Source organism: Diabrotica virgifera, chromosome 6, assembly GCF_917563875.1.
Source record: "Diabrotica virgifera virgifera chromosome 6, PGI_DIABVI_V3a".
Taxonomy (NCBI): Eukaryota; Metazoa; Arthropoda; class Insecta; order Coleoptera; family Chrysomelidae; genus Diabrotica; species Diabrotica virgifera.
This window is the reverse complement of record NC_065448.1, coordinates 223,019,674-223,041,655: the sequence shown is the minus strand read 5'-3', so window position 1 is coordinate 223,041,655 and position 21,982 is coordinate 223,019,674. Positions and strand designations below refer to the sequence as shown.

Here is a 21,982-nt window from a genome sequence, read left to right as displayed (position 1 = left end):
TCTTTACATTGATCTGTTTTAGATGCGCCAATTTTTAAAATCCGCAAATATATATGAATTTTTGGGGAAATTCGTTTTATTACGTTGAATCGCGAAAAAGTTATTTTCACCGCGGAAAATCCATCGGGCCAGACTTTTATACCTTAGCGGCGTCAACAGTCAATGTATTTATCTAATAATCCTATTAATGGCCTCATATATATATCGCATTAATCCACATTTTATTCGAAAACACAATTAAATTGAATTTGCCACCCCCAAGGAGGACGTAAAAGGCCGCCCCTTGCGCACACTCGATGTCCATTGTAGATCAATAGTCAGGGGTGAAAATAAACATGGCTGATACGGAGTTCGAAGAATTTAGGCATAGTTTTGAGAAATTGCCATCGCACACAAAAACAACTGCACCTTTTTATTCGTAAGTACGAAATCTACAGATCTTATTTTATTGTTTGCGAAAATTTTGCCTCCCTTAATGTTCTTATATAGGCTGCACACTTGCGTAGTATGTGATGCTGCGGATAGCTTAATTGTTCAATATATTCACATGTTATATTATTTACATTTGTCTAAATCACTGAACAACAATTATTTGTTGTTGTGTGGGTGGTTCTGCTATATATTTTCCAGAAATTGGTGAAAGGTTTTTTATATCATATGTCATATAGTATCAAGTTTTCTTTATTTACAATAAACAATAAAAGAGAATTTGATACAATAAAATAATTGAACTTAATTAACATAATCAGTAAAGTCATATTTGTTTTTTTACATACGGCATTATTTTTAGATGTCTGGATCTGTGATCGATTTCTGCATCACCTGTCTGTGTTTTCCAAGACATTGCAGCCAATAGTTTCCTTATTACCCACTCGCCAAGAGGTTTTTCCTTTAGGTAGAATACTAAAAGAAAAACATCACAAAATTTATAACAGAACTTGAGTTTTGAATGAAATATTGAAAAAAAAAATTAATTATTTGCTTATAATGTATATGTTACCGGCCAAACCCGATTTCAGGCCAAACTAGTTTGTCCTAAGCGCGTTAGGATAAACTAGTATGGCCTAGGCCAAACTAGTTTGTCCTATCGCACGTAGGCCAAACTAGTATTGAGTTTCCTTTCCTATCTTTATTTTGTTTTTTGTTATATATCTCAGCATAGTGTGAATAATCTTTTGTAAAATAAAATGTTTGCATAAAAAAGGATAATCTCGCTACAATTTTTGCTCCAAAGTTTTAAAAACATCATGCAATACATATATCCAGAGATAGTTTTTATAAATAAAAACAAGTAATTGAACTTCGTAAGTCCTAGGTTTTCACCCAAAGTAATCGAAAGCAGAACTGCAAGTCAATATTTGAACTCTTCGTGTAACTTTGCGACGATTGATATACGATTTTACTAATTTTGAGTCATCTTTATTTACATTCATATCATATTTTGAGTGATTTTAAAACAGTACTTACGGTTGCAACTCTAAAACCGAAGTCTAATGTCAAATTTCTCATCTTTAATACCATCCTTGGGTTATAAGCTTTCATTCGACAGCTCATTTTTCATTATATCTGTATTAATAACGGAGGAGTTGTATTCGCGGACGGAGGGACAGACAGTCATGAAACTGGAAGTATATATAATGTTTGTTCTCGTCTTGCGAAGTCGCGTCGAATAATATATCACTTGTAATATTCCGGTGACTTTAAAACAGTACTTCCGGTCGAATTTTTACAACCGGAAGTCCTAGATCAAATTTAGTACCATCCTTGGATTATAAGCTTTCATTTGACACCACATTTGTCATTCTATCTGGTATACTGCCGTGCTAAGCCCAAAGGCGGTAACTGATTTTTTATCGAAAATGAGATTTTTGTATTTCTATGTAGAAGAGAGTATTTAGAATATATTAACAGAGTCTTTGGAGTTGTAGAACCAATATATTTTAAATAAAATTGCTATTTTGTTAGCGGTATCTACACTTTTCAATTAAAATACTAAGGCATTTGGCGGCAAATGTTAAATACTATGGCGTTTTGACGGTATCTGCTACAGTTGCCGCCCATATACCTTAGCATATTGCACTTACCGCTAATATACTCTCAACCCCGAGCTTTAGAAACCGCCAAATCGCCTTTACGCCAAATTTAAGGAAAAATCCCGAAACAGGTCGACTTTTATTTTTAAATTTCGATGTTTGGCATATATATCATGCTAGTGACGTTATCCATCTGGGCGTGATGACGTAATCGATGATTTTTTTTTAAATGAGATGGGGTCGTGTGATAGTACATAATGTTTATATGAGTGAATAGAGAATTGAATGACCCTTTCAAATAAGCTATCACATAACCCCTATTCTTATTTTAAAAAATCATCGATTACGTCATCACGCCCAGATTTATGACGTCACTAGTAGGATATATATTATGTCAAAAAATTGTAATTTAAAAATCGATTTGTTTCGGGATTTTTCCTCAAAGTCGCCGGTTTACGAAATAATGAATTTATGCGTTACGTTATGGACGCACTGTATATTATTTTTTATAAGAGTACTGTGTACTTATTGTTTCCTTCAAAAAAATCTTGGTAGTTGTAGAATAAATTTCATAGTTTTCCACGTTGAAATGTGAAGGAGTGGTTGATTATAATATTTCTACCCTGGGAACTTTGATAAAGGCGCTTACAATATTTCGCACGACGCGCGACGGCGCCAAAGTTACTTAGCGCGTCCCTGATTCTGGTCAGCAGCCTCTGAAAATCCCTAATATTTTCGGCTAAGATGGCAGTGTCATCCGCATATCTAATGTTGTTGATGGGAACTCCATTTACCTTTATTCCAGCTGTTTCACCCCCGAGAGCTTTTTCAAGATCTCTTCCGACTAGGCATTAAAAAGAATTATTGGCGACAACACGCATCCCTGTCTCACTCCACGTCTGATTTCAATTTCCTCTGACAGCGATCGTTAACACGTACTTTTTCTCTTTGCTTATAATGTAAATTCGATATAATCCTGAGGTCCCTGTAGTCTCTTTAATATATTTTTACCGGTCCCTAAGTGGAAAGTTTGATTTTCCACCGTCGACCCATATGTCACTGAAAAGTGACGGTATAGTGCTCATATGTTTTTTTTTTTGAGTTCTACTATTTAAGTTATGGACTCTTACGGTACCTTAAATGATTAGCAATTTTTTCCTATGCGGCTTTTAGTTTGCAGATTTAGCACATGGAAGATTATTTGCGCGTCGGAAAACCGTCATCGTTTATCAAAAAGCATTATGTTGATTCAACTTTTTTCATACATAATATTTTTGAGTATTTTTTTGCATTCTGTTAACTTTTAGTTAGTGAATTTTGACAGATTATTTAATTCTATAGGCGATACGAAGCTAGTATTAGGGGTCGCCTACTTCTTGAAAATTTCAAGATCTTGTCTTGATCTTGTCTTGATTTCAAGACAAGATCAAGACAAGAAGTAATTTTAGATTTCAAGACAAGACAAGAAATTTTATATGAATACCAAGATTTCTTGTCAAGAAATAAAGAAATCTTGAAATATCTTGACTAATAATAAAAAATCTAAAACGTATTTATTTGTGAAAAAGATAACATTATTTTAACATAACATATTTTAATTTATTGATAGTACGTTCTTTAAATTAAAATATTGCAAAACCTCTAAATTATAAAGAACCATTTGGATTGACATGAAATTTGGCATACACATAGCTAACAAGTCAAACAAAAAAAGTGATATTGTGCCGATGTGTGCTTCTGCCCCAGGGGTGAGTTTGACCCCCTTTTGGGGGTGAAAAATATATGTTCGAAATAAGTCCGTAAATGGATAAAATGACTAATTCCAAGCAACTTTTCTTCCATAAAGTTTTTTCACCAAGTTAATAGTTTTCGAGTTATTTGCGAGTGAATATGTTAATTTTTCTACAAAATAACCACGTTTTCAGACGGTTTTTCGCAAATAACTCAAAAAGTAAGTATTTGGTCCAAAAAAATTCTTATCAAAAATATAGTACGTAAAAAAGTGAAAAACATGGTGTATATAATAGGTCACTATACCTAGTAGAAGCAGAGTTATAGCTAATGAAAAATAGGTTCATATTCGTCAAATTCCAAGTCGAATATTTGAACGTGCCATAACCAGAAAACGGAGCACTTTTTTGGGGAAAACTAATTTTAACTTTTTTATTAAAAAATGCTTATTTTGGTTTTTAAAAAAAATTTTAGCATCAAAAGTAAATAAGCTACGCTCAAAATAAAGTTGGTCCCTTTTTTTTGGTAAGAAATCGGGAAAATCACCCCCTAATTAGCATTTCAAATGAACTTAATTGTAACTACTTCACAAGTTTTTTAGTCCTGTCGCCAGGGGGGTACAACGGCCTCCTTAATTCAGATGGACTTACCCAAGTTTTTTTTATATATTTTGACCCGTAGAATACGAATTTTTTGGGTAACAGTTGATCCGGATGTCGATAAGATTGTTATAGACAAAGAACTTAAGGAATTACATAACAGCGATTTCTCGCAAAATAAAACATATTTTTGTATTTTTTGGGTTATTTTAAGCAAAAAATATTCCTACAAGTTTTTTCGTAGAATGCATAGTTTTCGAGATAACCGCGGCTGAACTTTAAAAAAATCGAAAAATGGCAATTTTTGAACCCGAATAACTTTTGATTAAAAAATAAAGTAGCAATTCTGCTTACCGCATTTGAAAGTTTAAGTCAAATTATATCGGCTTTGATTATTTGCATTGCTAAAAATGAATTTTTTTACTGCTGAACAAAGCTATAAACACATAGTGTTTACCGTGCCTAATACACGCGTTTTAACGCATGCTACGTAGAAATTGCCTCGCTTGCACTTGTAGCTACTCTACCTACTCGTTAGATTTTAAATGAGAAATCATTGAAAACATCACTCACGCACTAGGTGTTTATAGCTTTGTTTACCAATAAAATAATAAATTTTTAGCAATGCAAATAATCAAAACCGATATAATTTGACTTAAACTTTCAAATGCGGTAAGCAGAATTGCTACTTTATTTTTTAATCAAAAGTTATTCGGGTTCAAAAATTGCAATTTTTCGATTTTTTGAAAGTTCAACCGCGGTTATCTCGAAAACTATGCATCCTACGAAAAAACTTGTCAGAACATTTTTTGCCTACAATGACCCAAAAAATACAAAAAGATGTTTTGTTTTGCGAGAAATCACTGTTATGTAATTCCTCAAGTTCTTTGTCTATAACAATCTTATCGACATCCGGATCAACTGTTACCCAAAAAATTCGTATTCTACGGGTCAAAATAAATAAAAAAAACTTGGGTAACTCCATCTGAATTAAGGAGGCCGTTGTACCCTCCCTGGCGACAGGACTATTTTACTCACGTATGTATTCATCATATTATCTGTAAGTTTCATCGTTTCAAGGTCTTTATTTTAATATACTTTAACGTGAAATAACCAAAAATGAAGCACATTTTGGGGAAAACTTATTACAACTTATTTAAAGTGTTTAAAAAAGCTTCATTTTTGTTTTATAAAAAAATTTCTAGCATCAAAAGTAAACAAGTTGCGCTCAAAATAAAGTTAGTTCCTTTTTTTTTGGTAAAAAAATCGGGAAAATCACCCCCTAATTAGTATCTCAAATGAACTTAATCGTTACGACTTCACAAGTTTCTTGACTCGTGTATGTATTGTTTATATGATCTGTAAGTTTCATCGGTTCAAAGTTCTTATTTTTGAAAGGGCTGTAGTTAAAATGGGTTGAACGGGTCACTGATCACCAATGTATGCAAATTTAGAAACATCAAATCTTAATCAATTTTTGTCTAACAGAAAAACAAAAAAATACATGATATTCAGAAAAGTAAAGCCGACGTTTTTTATTAATTAAGATTTTTGGTATCTCTAATAATTTTTAAGTTATTTTGAAAAAAGCATTTTTTTCAAAATTAAAATTTTTAAAAATTTTACTTTAAAACCAAATTTTTTCAAAAATAAGCACTTTGAATCGATGAAACTTACAGATCATATAAAATCAACATAAGTAAAGTAACTTGTGAAGCGGTAACGATTAATTTCATTTAAATTACTAATTGGGGGGTGATCTTCCTGATTATTTTTGCCAAAATAAAAGGGACCAACTTTATTTTGAGCGTAACTTGCTGACATTTGATGCTAGAATTTTTTTTATAAAAACAGCCATATTTTTTTAAACGCTTTAAAAAAGTTGTAATTTGTTTTCCCCAAGAATGCTTCATTATTTGGATATTTCACATTGAATTATTCTATTTGGAATTTTTCAAATATGAACCTATTTTTCATTAACTATAACTCTGCTTTTGCTATGTATAGACCTAATATATACACCGTTTTTTTTACTTTTTTATAGGCTATAGTTTTGATAAGAATATTTTTTCGACAAAATGCTTACGTTTTGAGTTATTTGCGAAAAACCGTCTAAAAACGTGGTTATTTTGATGAAAAATGAACATATTCACTTGCAAATAACTCGAAAAGTATTGATTTGGTGAAAAAACTCTATAGAACAAAAGTTGCTTAAAATTAGTCAGTTTATCCATTTCGGGACTTGCCTTGGATATATTTTTCACCCCCTAGATGGGGTGAAACTTACCCTCAGGGCAAAAGCACACATCGGCACCATATCACTTTTTTTTTCTTTGACATGTTAGCTATGCGTATGCCAAATTTCATGTCAATCCAAGCGGTTCTTTAAAATTTACAGCAAAAACCGAGAAAGAATGTAGGTACTATGAACACATTGTTTGCTAAAACGATTTACAAAAATGTAAATTAAAAATAATAATTAATGATATCTAATCCTGTTGAAAATAAAATTGCAAACTAGATTTTATTTTCAATAACAAATTTAGCACATTTTAAATCGGAATTTATAAGCCATGAATTAAGGCAGATAACACTTCCTCTGATAGAAAAGTTGCTCTGTTGTTAAAGCTGCTCTTGAAAATATATATTTTTCAATTTCATACTTCCAAGATTGTAAGTTATCATTGTCAGCGTTCTTAAATGGGAAAGTAGTATCTGAATCAAATTCGTTATCTTCTTTTTTCAGACTAAGCGCTGGCTCTGGTATTGGATTCTGTAGATCATTCCGGAATTAATTAAAATAGTAAGCTTTAAATATTTCTTCAAATTTTTGTACTGTCTCTGATTGTGAAAGCTTTCTCCAAGATGAAGAGGAAAATGCCTCTACTTTATTCCCAGGATCCAAAATAAGAGCTATACAGTGCAATTAATTTTGTTATAGTGTTTCAGTATTTTATCTCTCGCAGCTTGAATGAAGTAAATTAATTACTCGTCGGTAGTGTCTCTATCAATTTAATTATCAAGTTAATGAGCCCAATATTTCCATTTTGTCTAACAGAAAGTTTACTCCAATTACCACCAATGGGAATGTGCAATATTTTTTCCCTTCGAGCCTTCGAGTATTGAAGAAAGTGTTTTAAAGCTTCTCAGGTACTGACAAAATTTACTGATCAGAACCCATTATTTATCTAATATTTTACATTTATTTAGATTTTCGATCGGGACTCCCTCCAGTGGCCTTGTTAGCACGCAACGCAATAAAAAGGTCGCCGGGGGCCGGGGAATCACCGGACCGGGTATTCAAGAAATTTCAAGATCTTGAAATTTCTTGAGTCAAGACAAGATATAAAATGTCAAGAAAACGTCAAGACAAGATTTTTTAAATTTCCTAATTTTTCTCAAGACAAGACAAGATATATTTCTTGTTGTCAAGACAAGAATTCTTGTCTTGTCGACCCCTAGCTAGTAGGTATGTGTATATATTTTTTCTAGCCTTGTTCATGATGTCGCTGTCGACGAAGACTCGCCTACGTCTTCCAAGAGTGACCTAGACAATTACTGTGATATCAACGGAGATGGTTTGGACAGCAACACCAGCGAACCTCTATCGTTCGGTAGTAAAAAGGACAGTGCAATCACAGTCGGCGCATCGACCTCGATACCTTGGTCTGGTGAAAGAAGACGTAGAAAACTTCCTGAGATTCCTAAAAATAAAAAATGTAAGTTTTTACAAGATATATAGCCTTGACGAACATCTGAACTTTATTAACATTCCAAACACATTAATTATTTCTTTCCCACAAACCGAATTTTATTTTAATCGAAAAAATATAAAAATTTACCCAAAGTTTACCCCAGGTACCTGATTTATAATAATTTTTCAACAAATAATTTTTTTTATTTAAAACCAATTTATTTTTTGTTTATAATAGTGCAGTCAGTGAGGGTATTTGGCTCCGAATTCCATCCTACTGCATGGATTTTAATGAAATTTTGGGAATATCTACTTATCTCCTAATTAAAAGTCTACCCTATATCGATGTGTGCTTTTATCTTGGGAGTGGTTCCCACCCCTCCTCGGGGTTGAAAATTTTTTCGTTCAAATAACCACGGAATTGGCTAGAGAACGTAATTCTAAGCAAAAACTGTTCTACAATTTTTTTTTTGAAAATTCAATACTTTTTGAGTTATTCGTGGTTGAAAATTTGCTATTTTCATTGAAAAATATCACCTTTTCGGACGGTTTTTTTGCGAATGGATTAAAATTTATGCATCTACCGAAAAAAAACTATGTAAAACATTTTTGTAGCTCATGAAAAATCAAAGAGATTTGTTTCTTTATAAATCTTCTAGTTATAATATAAAAAGAGATGTGGTAGGCGAAAATGATTTTTTTGGTGCATGCTGAAATCGGTGTGTTCAACTTAAAATAACAGAGAAATGGTTGATTTTAGGGGTATAACGCTACAAGTACAAATACCTTTTGTAGTGGTTGAAAAGACCTTTAAAATGAGTACCTACTGTTACTCCATTACCCTCATACTGAGGTTAAAGTATATTTATCCCCTCATCCACTAGAATTTAAATGCATCGTTTTCCTTTTACAATGCCTTTTATTATAGTGTTATTTCTATGTTGAAAAAGTTGGACGGGTTTAGAATGAATGGTTTTTGAAAAAAAAAATAAGATCAAATTATAGAGCGAATTTTTATTATTTTTTAATCTTCTTTTTCTCCATGTAACTCGAAAATGATAAGAGATGAATAAAAGATACAGTACAAAAATGTAGAATTTTTTCAGATAACAATTTTGTTTTTTCTTTCATTACTGTATCTCTTTATCATTTGCGAGTTACATAGAGAAAAAGGAGATTTTTAAGAAAATCTAAAAATGCGCTCTATAACTTAATCTTATTTTTTCAAAAACCATGCATTTTAAACCGGTCCAACTTTTTGAACATAGAAATAACACTATAATAACAGGTATTGTAGAAGTAAAACGATTCATTTAAATCTGGTGGATGAGGGATTAATATACTTCGCATATTATTTTAAAATAAATTAGTCATCAATTTGTTTGCACCATATCTCGCTTAGTTTGAATGTAATCGCACATTTAACAATGCTCGTTTTGAAGGTCTTTTCAAGCACTACAAAAGATATTGGTAGCATTATTCCTTTAAAATCGACCACTTCTCTGTTATTTTAATATCTCTTTTCGTATTATAACTAGATAATTTATGAAGAAACGAGTCTCTTTGATTTTCAATACGCTAAAAAAATAATTATTTATATACTCAATTAGATTTATTTTCATTAGATGCGCAATTTTTAAGTTATTCGCAAAAAACCGCCCGAAAAGGTGATATTTTTCAATGAAAATGGCAAATTTTCAACCACGAATAACTCAAAAAGTATTAAGTTTTCGAAAAAAAAATATAGAACAGTTTTTGCTTAGAATTAGGTTCTATAGATACCTACTTCCGTGGTTATTTTGAACAAAAATTTTTTCGAGAAGAGGTGGGAACCATCCCCAAGATAAAAGCACACATCGACATTGGGTAGACTTTGAATTATAAGATAAGTAGCTATTCAAAAAATTTCATTAAAATCCATGTAGTAGAATAGAATTCGGAGGTAATATCTTGTTTTTCCTCACATTGACTGGCGTATAATAAGAAGGTTCCCCTGGTAGTCAATACTCTCACAATCTAAATACACTCAATAAGTTTTCAAAGCGACAAGTCAACGATTCCATGATCAAATCGATACCCAGCATTTTGATTTTGGTATTTTATTCCAGCTGCTGTAGTTACAATGTACAACGCTCAATTACAGTTATCCAGAGAAATGTCTCTGGCTGACGAACTAGGAAGTAGCAACAGTGGACCAAGCTCAATCCTAGTATTAAAATGCGGGTATCTATGGGATGACTCGCCAGAATCTGATAGGTAAGTCTTATATAAATATGCCGATAAATCTAGATCACAAATATATATTTTCTTTACTGCTTGATGTTTTTCCAGATCGTTCTTTAATTGTATAAGATATAGTCGTTGTGAAATGATACTTCCTCGTTACATTGTATTCGTTCTTTACATCCCAGTATAACAGTAATGACACTATGCAACCTTGATGAAGTCACGCATTTTTTTCCGCGCAGAGAGATTGCGGTGAAAAGTCGCAGAACCCACTGCTCTTCTGCATACTATCAATCTTGAAGGTTTGACTAGCAACTTAGATGCTTAGTAGCACAGTTGCTGCTGGTTTAACCTTGTACATTCGCTTTAATACGTTGCCTCTTGAAGCTGTTGGAACTACTGAAATCATTCAAAGATTTGATAATTTATTTGACCTATTTAATACGTCTAATATTTCTAACCCTAAGCCCTACAATAGGGCTTTTAGTAATTCTAATTACCGGAAAGATTTTTCATTCAGCCAGTCCGGTCGTAACATTTTGCCTCAGATGATAGATAACAAGATAGCTGCCTCTACAAAACGAGACTTCAAAACTGCCGACGAGAGTGTCACTACTATTTGTTTTTAATATTGTCTACTGTGATTATCTGTCATCTTGCACATACCTGTCATACATACCTGCACCTGCGTATACGTTAAGTAGTTTGGCCCCTAAATGAATAAGGCCCCTTTGGCATGACGAGCAACCTCTTTTCAACAACCCCTCATACGTCACGATCTGACGAGCCGTTCTAACCCCACCACAAAAAGCGCCAAAAACAAGCAGAATGGACCTTAGACTTTTTTCAAAATTTCCCTAGAATCCGGAAATCCGGGAAAAATTTATTTCATATCTCGCTTTTACACAAGGCCATTATGGAAGGCGCTGTTGCCAGATGTGAAATGTCCAGTTTTTTTAGCCGGCGAAGGAAGCTACGTATCAGACCACCAGATTGATATCTTTGATGATATAATAGGCTATCTCTAATAAAATTTCCTTTACGTGTGTCACTAAAATAGTGAATGCTGTTTTCAGACTTTTAACTGACGCCGACAGCGGTCACAGTACAGCACATTCGCCGACAGGGACGGACGGGCCTAAATCGATGTCTCCAATTTTGGGCATTTCCCCTTCCGTGATTGGAGGAGTAGTTTATAACGACGTAGACATGCTAGAAGCCACGCATAGAGCACTTCATAAGTTTATTCCAAGACACGAAGACGAAATAGAAATTGAAATAGGCGATCCAATCTACGTACAAAAGGAAGCTGATGATCTTTGGTGCGAAGGTAATTGGTTTACTGTTACTCTTTTTTTTATCGGTGATTTTGTTGAAATTGCTTATGGCGGCACCACACTTCGCTATATGTTATTTGTTATGCGCCTTATTCGGCCGTACGCAGTGCCGGTTTAACCTAACTTCGGGCCCTGGGTGCTGGAGGTTTAGGGGCCCCATTCATTGCTATTCGTTGTCAGTTTTTTAACAAGAAAACACATGCATTAACTATAAAGGTTTATTGTAAAATCCATAAAATAATTTTTTTAAACAAGCAAGAAGAATAGCCAACATAAAAAATAATCCCGGGCCGGCGTAGCTCAGGCGGTAGTATGCTTGACTCGCGTGCTGGTAGGCCGTGGTTCAAATCTCAGCGTCGACAAGAACAACTAGACATTTTTAAAATGTCTATAGGCCCCAGGTCGACTCAGCCTGAATAAAAATGAGTACCTTGGGTAAAACCAGGGGTAATAATAGGCGGTTGAAGTGGAGCACTGGTCCTGTTACCCTCCTTGTATACCGTAGGCCCTAGATATAGCAGACTACCCTGCTATAATCCCAAAGGCGCGTCAGCGGTATAAAACGGGAGACTATTATTAAAAAAAATATTCCAAAAAATACATTTGAAAACATAAATCAAAAACAGAAAGTTTCACAAAACAACATATGACAAACAAAAAACATATTTGAAAAAATACATAAAGACAAAAATTAGATCACTTTTTTTCTTGACTTGGGATTCGCAAACTGTCATATAATATTATCCCAATTCAGTTTCTTCAGTTCTTCATTCTCTATATACAATAGTGATAATGTGTCTAGGTTTTCTTGACCCAAATTTGACCGCAAAAATGTTTCTTTTTAAAGCCGAAAAAGAGCGCTCGCCTGAAGCATTAGAAATTAGTATCGTCAAATAAATGTGCAGTTAAAATATGGGGAAAAGTTGCCTATACATCCTGGATGACATCAAATTTTTCAGAAAATGTATGTTTATTTAAATTTTGGCATAACGTTACAAAATGGGTAATTTCATTATGCAAGTTCTCTTTGGTTTCATCAATATCTTTTTTATATTTCTCGCAAAAAGTATTATTTGACGTCTTGACTTCTTCTTTATCTAGCGTAAAAGAACATCTAAAAGCTGATGTTACATTCTTGTAGCTTGTAGTATTCAATTCTCTTTAAAAGATCTTGAGTAATATTGTCGCATATAACATTAAATACTTCAATTCTGAATATCTCTTGCCCCTTTAAAATTATTTGACTTTCAGCTGCTTCTTCGAAAAAAATTTTATTTTTTTATTCTTTGAAGGTCAGTTGTATGGTAAATGTTTGAGATATCCTCGCCTTCGCAAAAGAAAGTTTTCGCTTCTTGTTCAATTTCGCTAAACGTATTTCTTACGTCTCCAACAAAGCTCAAAAGAGATGTCATTAATTCTACTCAAATTGACACGTCTAAGTCCACAGTTTCTAACGTTTCGCTTGTTGCATTCACTGCTTCCAAAATTCTTGCCCAAATCAGTGTCAATAGAGCTGTCTCAAAGGTATCCATTTTATTGTACAGTGACTTGGCTTCACTTCTATCTGCTGATTTTTCATCTCTATTATTGTTTAACTGGAAAAAATATGTTTGATGGATCCGTAGTTTTTAAATAATGCATTTGCAGTGTCAAATCGGGCGGACCATCTAGTTTCAATTAATCTTTTTACACAACATTTGCCGCTTTCTTTCAGTAAATTCCACCTTTGAGGAGAAGCCGAAAAAAACGTGTAGATACTTTGAACAGTTCTGAAATAACTAGTTGCTTTCAAGCTGGATTCACATGCAAAATTCACTACAATTCGAGACATCTTTCTGACAACTTTCTGTTGCTTTTGGAAAAGGGCCCCGCCACAAACATTGACACGGGGCCTCTGTGGGGCTAGGCTACGCCAGTGTGTATAGGCGTGAAGAGATGTAACAATAGAACATAGTCGTTTGCAGTGTATTTGCGTATGAGATTATTTTTGGAAAATATGTAGATTGTAGATTATTTAGCGAATTTACTTTTTTATAATTAAAAGGAACGGGTCCCTGGGCGCCCGCCCCATGCGCCCAGTGGATAAACCGGCACTGGCCGTACGGGACGAATTATGGAGGGTTCATTCGTCAATATTCGCTTGATGCGCGCGCATAGTGAGTAAGCACGCATAGCAAATACGCCTATCCGTCTAGTTGTCGGTTTTTACACACTTCAAAGGAAAATGTTGGGGCGCATAGAGCGTAGCCGCCTAACAAATAACATATAGCGAAGTGTGGTGCAGCCATTTTACAATGGAATTTAGAAATGTTGAGTAAGATACCCATTTATGATTACTTAAAAAGTTTTCTTTTATAGGAGTAAATTTACGGACAGGTCGAATGGGTATTTTTCCTTCAGCTTATGCTGTTGACTGTGATTATAGTGACTGGGATACATCTTGTGAACATGGGCGTCGAGAACGTTATCTGTTAGGTAAGTATACAGGGTGAGGCAAATAAAGGGCCAATTAGAAATATCTCGAGAAGTAAAGGCAACAGAATCATGAAAATCGGAATGAAGGAGTTTTAAAGAGTGGTCTGTTTAATGAAAATATTTTTATCTATTGCTACTTCCGTTTATAGGTAACGGAAGTTGCTTATAACTTCGTTTTTTTTAATGGGATACCCTGTATATTTTTACATTTTTGGATTCTCCTCGATGTCTTCTTTCTTAAAATGTGAGGTTTTGTAATGTTATACAGTGTAGCCTAAAAGATAATTACGTTTTTTTATTAATTTCGAAACAACTTTCACACCCTGTAGAATTGTAGTAGTTTGACATCAAAAACTGTGTTTATGTTTATATGATTTTTAATATATTCTACTAACGTTAAGAATTTTTAGTAGAGCTAAATTTTTAATTTTAGTATACAGGGTTGGTCGAAACTCGGAATGAGTATTTTCTGAGTTTTCTTAAATGGAACACCCTATATTTTAGTATTGTAGTGAAATGATATTTTGTGGTACTTGTTTATTTCTTGAGCATTCCTTATAGCTAACTGGGCCGTGAAAATATTCAATCACAAATAATTTTTCGGAAATAAATACATAATAATGGTTGAGTTGTCAAAATACTTACGTAGTTAAGATTGTTGGTGCGATTAATAATTAAGCCCAAATTAAAGCAGTTAGGTATAGGGAACCTTAAGAAATAAAAAAGTACCATAAAATATCGTTTCAATACAATATTAAAATACACGGTGTTCCATTTAAGAAAACTCAGAAAATACTAATTCCGAGTTTTGACCAACCCTGTATACTAAAATTCAAAATTTAGCTATACGCTGTGAGCTTCGCTGGTGTCGCTCCTAGCGGACTACTAATTCAACTTTCACCGGTAATTTTTAAATTTATTATTTAATTGTTATCACTTAATATTTACAACGCAAAAAAGTAATTAAATTGTAATCGATTTTTTTAAGATTTTGCTAATCATTTTGACGTTCTATTAACAAAATATGAATTTCTTACTTCGGATACTTTCACAATTATCGTATAGATGGCGCTAAGATTAATAGATTAATAGATTAATAGAACATTAATAAACTTAAATTCAGTATTTAAAACGTAAGTATATTTAAGGTAAAAATATATACCACAGCTTTGACCAACAGATATTTTTTATAATTAATGTTTTTAAATTTAATTTTAAATTAATCACTTTGACATTTATGTCAAATTTCCGGTAAAGGTTTACAGACTTGTCACTACTGGCGCTCGCGAATTTGTAAATATCCCCTCTACGTACGAACTCACAGTGTATACTATAGTTGATTTTTTTACCAAGAGGAGTAAACTAGAAAGACAGATTCACACCCAAAAAAGTTAGTAGAAAAGTCACCAAATTCATCTTCTTTTTTCGTTGATCATATATATCAGCTTTCGATGATAAATCCTTACATATTGTAGCGGAAGAGAAATCTTGGCCGATCCCCGTATAACAGTAAACACCTCGAGAATGACGTAATCGGATGTGCTAGGCCTCGCCGGAGAATTCTGGAAGGTACGTCACGTAGGCGGAACAAGCCGATAGCTCGAGATGGGAGTCGATTGTTCCAGAATAACAACTGGGTATAAATACGGGCATATTTTGTGAATAAGTTTAGTGTATAAGATAAATTCGTCTGTAACTTATATAAATAAAGTCGTATATAAATTACGAACCGCTAGTTTTATTGTAATTAGAAGTAATTACACTAATCACGCTACAGTTGGTGTCGGTGTTCGGTTAACTTAGTGCGATATAAATAAGTGAATTACAGAGAGACTTTAAAAGACTTTTGAACTTTATTCGTCGGGAACAACCGGAGTGCGTTAATTGTTCGGTATTCGGAAAGACTTTAAAATACTTTTGGACTTTATTCGTCGGGAATAGTTAAAGTGCGTTGATTGTTCGGTATTCGGAAAGACTGTTAAAAGACATTTTGGAAAGTACGTGTGTGCCGACCAAAGATGTTGCTACAAGAACTTACAGTAAAACAGCTCCGTGAACAGCTCGAGGAACGGGATCTGGACAGCAGTGGGCTCAAGATAGTCCTACAAGCACGACTCGAGGATGTCCTCACGAAGAACGGAGAAGACCCAAAGACGTTCCACTTCCAGTCAGCAGAACAAGTAATCTTATCGAAATTAAAAACTGTTTCTGAAACGATCGATGAAACTTCTAGAAGAAGCGACGAGAAACTTGAAGAAGTTAGTAGACAGAACAACGAGAAATTTGAAAGTGTTTCTCAAAAGATCGATGAAACTTCTAGAAGAAGCGACGAGAAACTTGAAGAAGTTAGTAGAAGAAGCGACGAGAAACTTGAAGAAGTTAGTAGAAAAAGCGACGAGAAATTCGAAAATGTTGCTAAAAGATTCGATGAGACTTCTCAAATAATTAAAGAGGTCTGTAGGCAAAACAACGAAAAACTAGAAGAAGTTTGTAAACAGAACAATGAGAAATTTGAAGAAGTTTCTAGAACATTCGATAAGATGCAGAAAAGTGTAGAGACCGTAGAAGAAAAGATCAAACAGCTAGAGAGCAGGATAACCGATACAAAAGTACAACCATCAGTTAATGCAGCAACGTTAGATCCTTTAGTGAAAGATGAACTACCGAGAGACGAAACGTCGCATAATATGAGATTCAAATTACCACCATTTGATGGAAAGTCCTCTTGGTCCATATATCTTAGACAGTTTGAAGCTATTGCGACCGCCAATCATTGGACCGAACAAGAAAAGGCTGTTTCCTTGACTGCTGCTTTACGAGGTGATGCTGCAGATATATTAAGGTCAATTCCCAAGGGTCAAGAAAATTGTTACCAGACCTTGTTCACTCGTCTAGAAAAACGCTATGGAGATGCCCATCTACAACAAGTATACAAAGCACAACTGCGAAGTAGAAGTCAACGAGCAAGTGAGAATCTTCAAGAATTTGAAGCAGATGTGGCTCGTGTGGTGCGGTTGGCTTATCCAGAGGTGCCAGACAGCGTTTTAGAAGAAATTGCAGTAGATACCTTCGTCAAAGGGCTGAAAGATAATGAACTACAGAAAGCTTTACGACTAGCAAGACCGAAAGTTTTAGATGAAGCACTTGCTATTGCATTGGAACACGAAACGGCTAGTCAAACTTCACGAGGCCATAGAGTAAGAACCATTGAAGAAAGTGACGAACACAACGATGAACGTCTGGAGGAAATGATACGGAGAGTATTAAGTAATCAGATGCCAAAGAGACGCGAGCCTAGATGTTGGAATTGTGGAGACGTAGGCCACATTCGTCGTAATTGTAAGAAGATCGTACAGCCGTCGGAAAACTAGAGCGGGTCGACACCAAGGGGCAACTGCCGACCTCGAGAACTAGAGCCCCCATAGTAACTGTCAACCTTACGTCCTCCGGTGGAATCCACAACTTATACATCGAAGGTCGTATCAGTAATAGATGTAGATCATTTTTGGTGGATACAGGTGCAACGAGAACTATCGCACGTCCAGATGTAGTACGAGACCATAATAAATTATCACCTGCAACAGTAAAGCTTAGAACAGCGACTGGTGAGCTAATTAATACATATGGCGAGGCTAATATGTCAGTATCCATTGGCCAGACCACAGTTGAACATCAAGTATTAATTGCCGAGATCTCCGACGAATTCATATTGGGGATGGACGTACTAAGGAAAGTGGGGGCAATATTGGATGTTCAAAATGGAGTTCTCAGGATCAACGGTGAAGAGTTGCCCTTTCACGACGACAAAGAAGATGTCATCCGCTTACTAACTACATGCGACGTAACCATACCCGGTAATAGTGAGAAAATTCTGATGACCATGCTTGATGGACACTGCCGAGAGGGAAGTTTAAGGATGGTCGAAGATGTAGAAAATGTCGAGTTCCTAACGGCGAAAACTTTGGTAAAAGTTCGAGATGTCATCCCTGTAAGAGTTATGAATTTAAGGGAAACTGCTATTAAGTTAAGTAGAGGAGCTTTGATTGGACAGTGTGTTCCCGTGGCTTCAATTTGCTCTATGAATACCAATGAGAAATCATCAAAGTCAAAGTATCCAAAAGACCTTGTCGAGATGATCATTGAAAGATGCCAAGACCTTGACTATGAACGAACGGAAAAAGTAAGGTCTATGCTGATAGAGTATCAAGATGTTTTTGCTATTGATAAGAAGGATAAGGGCAAAACAAGCATAGTAACGCATAAAATAAATACCGGAGACGCTCAGCCAATCAGACAACGGCCTAGACGACTTCCATTTGCGAAAAGAGATGAAGCCGAAGAGATTATCAAGGATATGGACAAACAAGGGGTAATTGAACCATCGAACAGTCCATGGACATCACCAGTAGTTCTGGTAAAGAAGAAAGATGGTTCAACGCGTTTTTGTATCGACTACCGCCAGCTCAATGCGGTAACAAAAAAAGATAGTTATCCTTTGCCCAGAATAGACGATACATTGGATACTCTCTCCGGTTCTCGTTGGTTTTCCACACTCGATTTAAAAAGTGGATATTGGCAAGTAGACATGGAGCCAGCCGATCGGGAGAAAACCGCATTTTCGATAGGATCAGGGCTTTGGCAGTTTACGGCTATGCCGTTTGGTTTATGTAATGCCCCTGCCACATTTGAAAGATTAATGGAGGCAGTTTTAAGAGGTCTAACATGGAAAACATGCCTGGTTTACTTGGATGATGTAATTGTGGTTGGAAGGTCCTTTGATGAACATGCCAAGAATCTAATAGACGTCTTTCAACGATTGAGGGCAGCGAACTTGAAGTTAAGTCCGAAGAAATGTCACATGTTTCGACGAGAAGTTAAGTACTTAGGACATATTGTATCGAGTAATGGTGTAACAGCTGATCCTGAAAAGATTGATGCAATTAAAGATTGGCCAGTACCAAAAGATAAACATGAAATTAGAAGTTTCCTTGGCCTATGTACATATTACCGACGATTTGTCAAAGGATTTGCCAATATCTCCAAGCCCCTAACAAAGTTGACGGAGGAGGGCAAAGAATATACATGGAGTGAGGAGTGTCAAAAAGCTTTCGAACAACTACAAAGGGCTCTGATCAGTGCACCGATATTAAGCTACCCGGGACAGGCAGGAAAATTTGTTTTGGATACCGATGCTAGCAACAGTGCCATAGAAGCTGTTCTCTCACAAATCCAGGATGGACAGGAAAAAGTCATCGCTTATTTCAGCAAAGTCCTGTCGAAACCAGAAAGAAACTATTGCGTTACCAGAAGAGAACTGCTGGGTGTAGTGAAGGCTTGCGAACATTTCCATAAATACTTGTACGGCAGAAAGTTCCTTCTTCGAACAGATCACGCTGCTCTAAAATGGCTCATACAATTCCGTAATCCAGAGGGCCAGATGGCAAGATGGTTAGAACGATTACAAGAATATGATTACGAGATAGAACACAGGGCCGGAAGAGTTCACTCAAATGCTGATGCCCTTTCGAGACGACCATGCAGTGCGAATTGTAATCACTGTGCCAAATTAGAGGAACGATTTTGCCCCGTGAGACGAACCACCGTAATTAATGAGCAATGGCAGCCCCAACAGTTACAAGACGCCCAAGAAGATGATCCATGTATAAAAAGAGTATTGGATTGGATGCGGCAAGGTGAGAGACCTAGTTGGCAGAACATTAGTGCATGTAGTCCAGAAGTCAAGGCCTACTGGAGCCAATGGAATTGCCTGGTACTAAAAGATGATCTTCTGTACAGAACCTTTGAGAACGATGATGGTACAGAATCTAAGCTTCAGTTAATTGTACCTAAAAGTAAAGTGTCAGAAGTATTGCGTCAGTTGCATGACGGTACATCAGGTGGACACTTTGGTATTACGAAGACTCTGCAAAAGGTTCGAGAACGGTTCTATTGGGTGAACTGTAAAGATGATGTAAGAAGATGGTGCCGAAAATGTGAACCGTGTGCATCCGGTAATGGTCCGGTTGGTAAAAAGAGAGCACCCATGAGACAGTACAATGTTGGAAGTCCTATGGAAAGAGTAGCTATCGACATTGCAGGTCCATTTCCAGAAACCGATGCTGGAAATAAATACATCCTGGTAGCCATGGATTATTTTACAAAATGGACTGAGGCCTATGCATTACCAAATCAAGAAGCTGCTACCGTTGCAGAGGTACTTGTTAAAGAATTCTTTAGCCGATTTGGTGTTCCCTTGGAGATCCACTCCGACCAAGGGCGAAACTTTGAGTCAGCTCTTTTCCAAAACGTTTGTAAATTGATTGGTGCCAATAAGACCAGAACAACACCCCTGCATCCTCAATCAGATGGGATGGTCGAGAGGATGAACCGAACGATGGGTAAACACTTGTCCAAAGTTGTATCTGAACATCAGCGAGATTGGGACCAACACATTCATTTATTCCTGATGGCCTACCGCTCGGCCGTAAATGAAACTACAGGTCAAACACCAACCTGCCTGATGTTGGGTCGTGAAGTTCGGTTGCCCTGCGACCTAGAGTTTGGCTGCGGACCTTCCGAGGAACATGTTGCAGGCGAAGACTACGTTGACCGCCTGAAATTACGAATGAACAACATTCATGAACTTGCCCGACAACACATCCAGATAGCCAGTGACAGAATGAAAGATCAATATGATTCTCGATGCAAGAATGAAAGCTTCGAAGTAGGTGATCTTGTCTGGCTTTATAATCCGCAACGTCGTCGAGGCTTATGTCCTAAACTGCAAAGACAATGTGAAGGTCCATATGAAGTTAAGAAGAAAATAAATGACGTAATATATAGAATTAAGAAGTTGCCAAACGGTAAACCAAAAGTTATTCACATAAATCGTCTTGCACCATATGCTGGCTCAAATGAAACAGAAGAAGCACGAGTCCTCCAACAGGAGATGAAAGATGTCGCACAGCCAAGTTTTAATCAATTTATGTCAAATTACGCAGCGAGAAAGAGTGCTAGATTCGGCGTGACCACAGAAGTTCAGCAAGATCTGTTTGGTGTTCCAGAAAACGTCTCTCTGGCCCACTGTGTTGCCCAAGACCTCGAGATGACTAAAGGAATATCGTCCGTATTCAATAGAAAGTTCGGCCGCCTGGACGAGTTAAGAAATCAGCAGCCTAAAATTGGAAGAGTACTGCGATTGGAAGATGGTCCTCGATCTTTGCTGTATATGGTGACCAGAAAGTCTTATACGGACACGCCAAGCTACGAGAACATATGGCGTGTTCTAACTAATTTGAAGAAAATCGTGTGTAATTATGACATCAAAAATTTGGCTTTACCAAAAATAGGCCATGCAGTAGAAAATCTGGATTGGAAGATTGTGAGAAGCATGCTTGAAGTGGTCTTCAGAGGAACTGGTGTACAAATCACTGTGTGTTGCATGAACCCGAAGATGTCGTACCCTTCAAAGACAGTAGACTGTTATTTCTTCTTGAAGGGTGTATGCAGAGCTGGAGAGTCGTGTAGATTCCGCCATCCTGGGCCTTCATTTAGAGTTGCTGATCGAGACGCTCAGATCTTAAGAGGGGAGCAGTGTAGCGGAAGAGAAATCTTGGCCGATCCCCGTATAACAGTAAACACCTCGAGAATGACGTAATCGGATGTGCTAGGCCTCGCCGGAGAATTCTGGAAGGTACGTCACGTAGGCGGAACAAGCCGATAGCTCGAGATGGGAGTCGATTGTTCCAGAATAACAACTGGGTATAAATACGGGCATATTTTGTGAATAAGTTTAGTGTATAAGATAAATTCTTCTGTAACTTATATAAATAAAGTCGTATATAAATTACGAACCGCTAGTTTTATTGTAATTAGAAGTAATTACAC

At 35.9% G+C, this 21,982-nt stretch overlaps 1 protein-coding gene across 1 annotated transcript in view; it reads left to right on the top strand.

Annotated features, from left to right (window-relative positions):
- The first annotated feature begins 251 nt into the window (after positions 1 to 251).
- LOC126886739 (JNK-interacting protein 1) overlaps positions 252 to 21,982 on the top strand; it is a 37,209-nt gene continuing 15,478 nt past the window's right edge. The window contains exons 1-5 of the mRNA XM_050653757.1: positions 252 to 418; positions 7,856 to 8,082; positions 10,166 to 10,313; positions 11,360 to 11,613; positions 13,979 to 14,095. Coding sequence (XP_050509714.1) covers positions 336 to 418; positions 7,856 to 8,082; positions 10,166 to 10,313; positions 11,360 to 11,613; positions 13,979 to 14,095 — 829 coding nt within the window. The 5' untranslated portion in view covers positions 252 to 335. The remainder of the gene's footprint in view (positions 419 to 7,855; positions 8,083 to 10,165; positions 10,314 to 11,359; positions 11,614 to 13,978; positions 14,096 to 21,982) is intronic.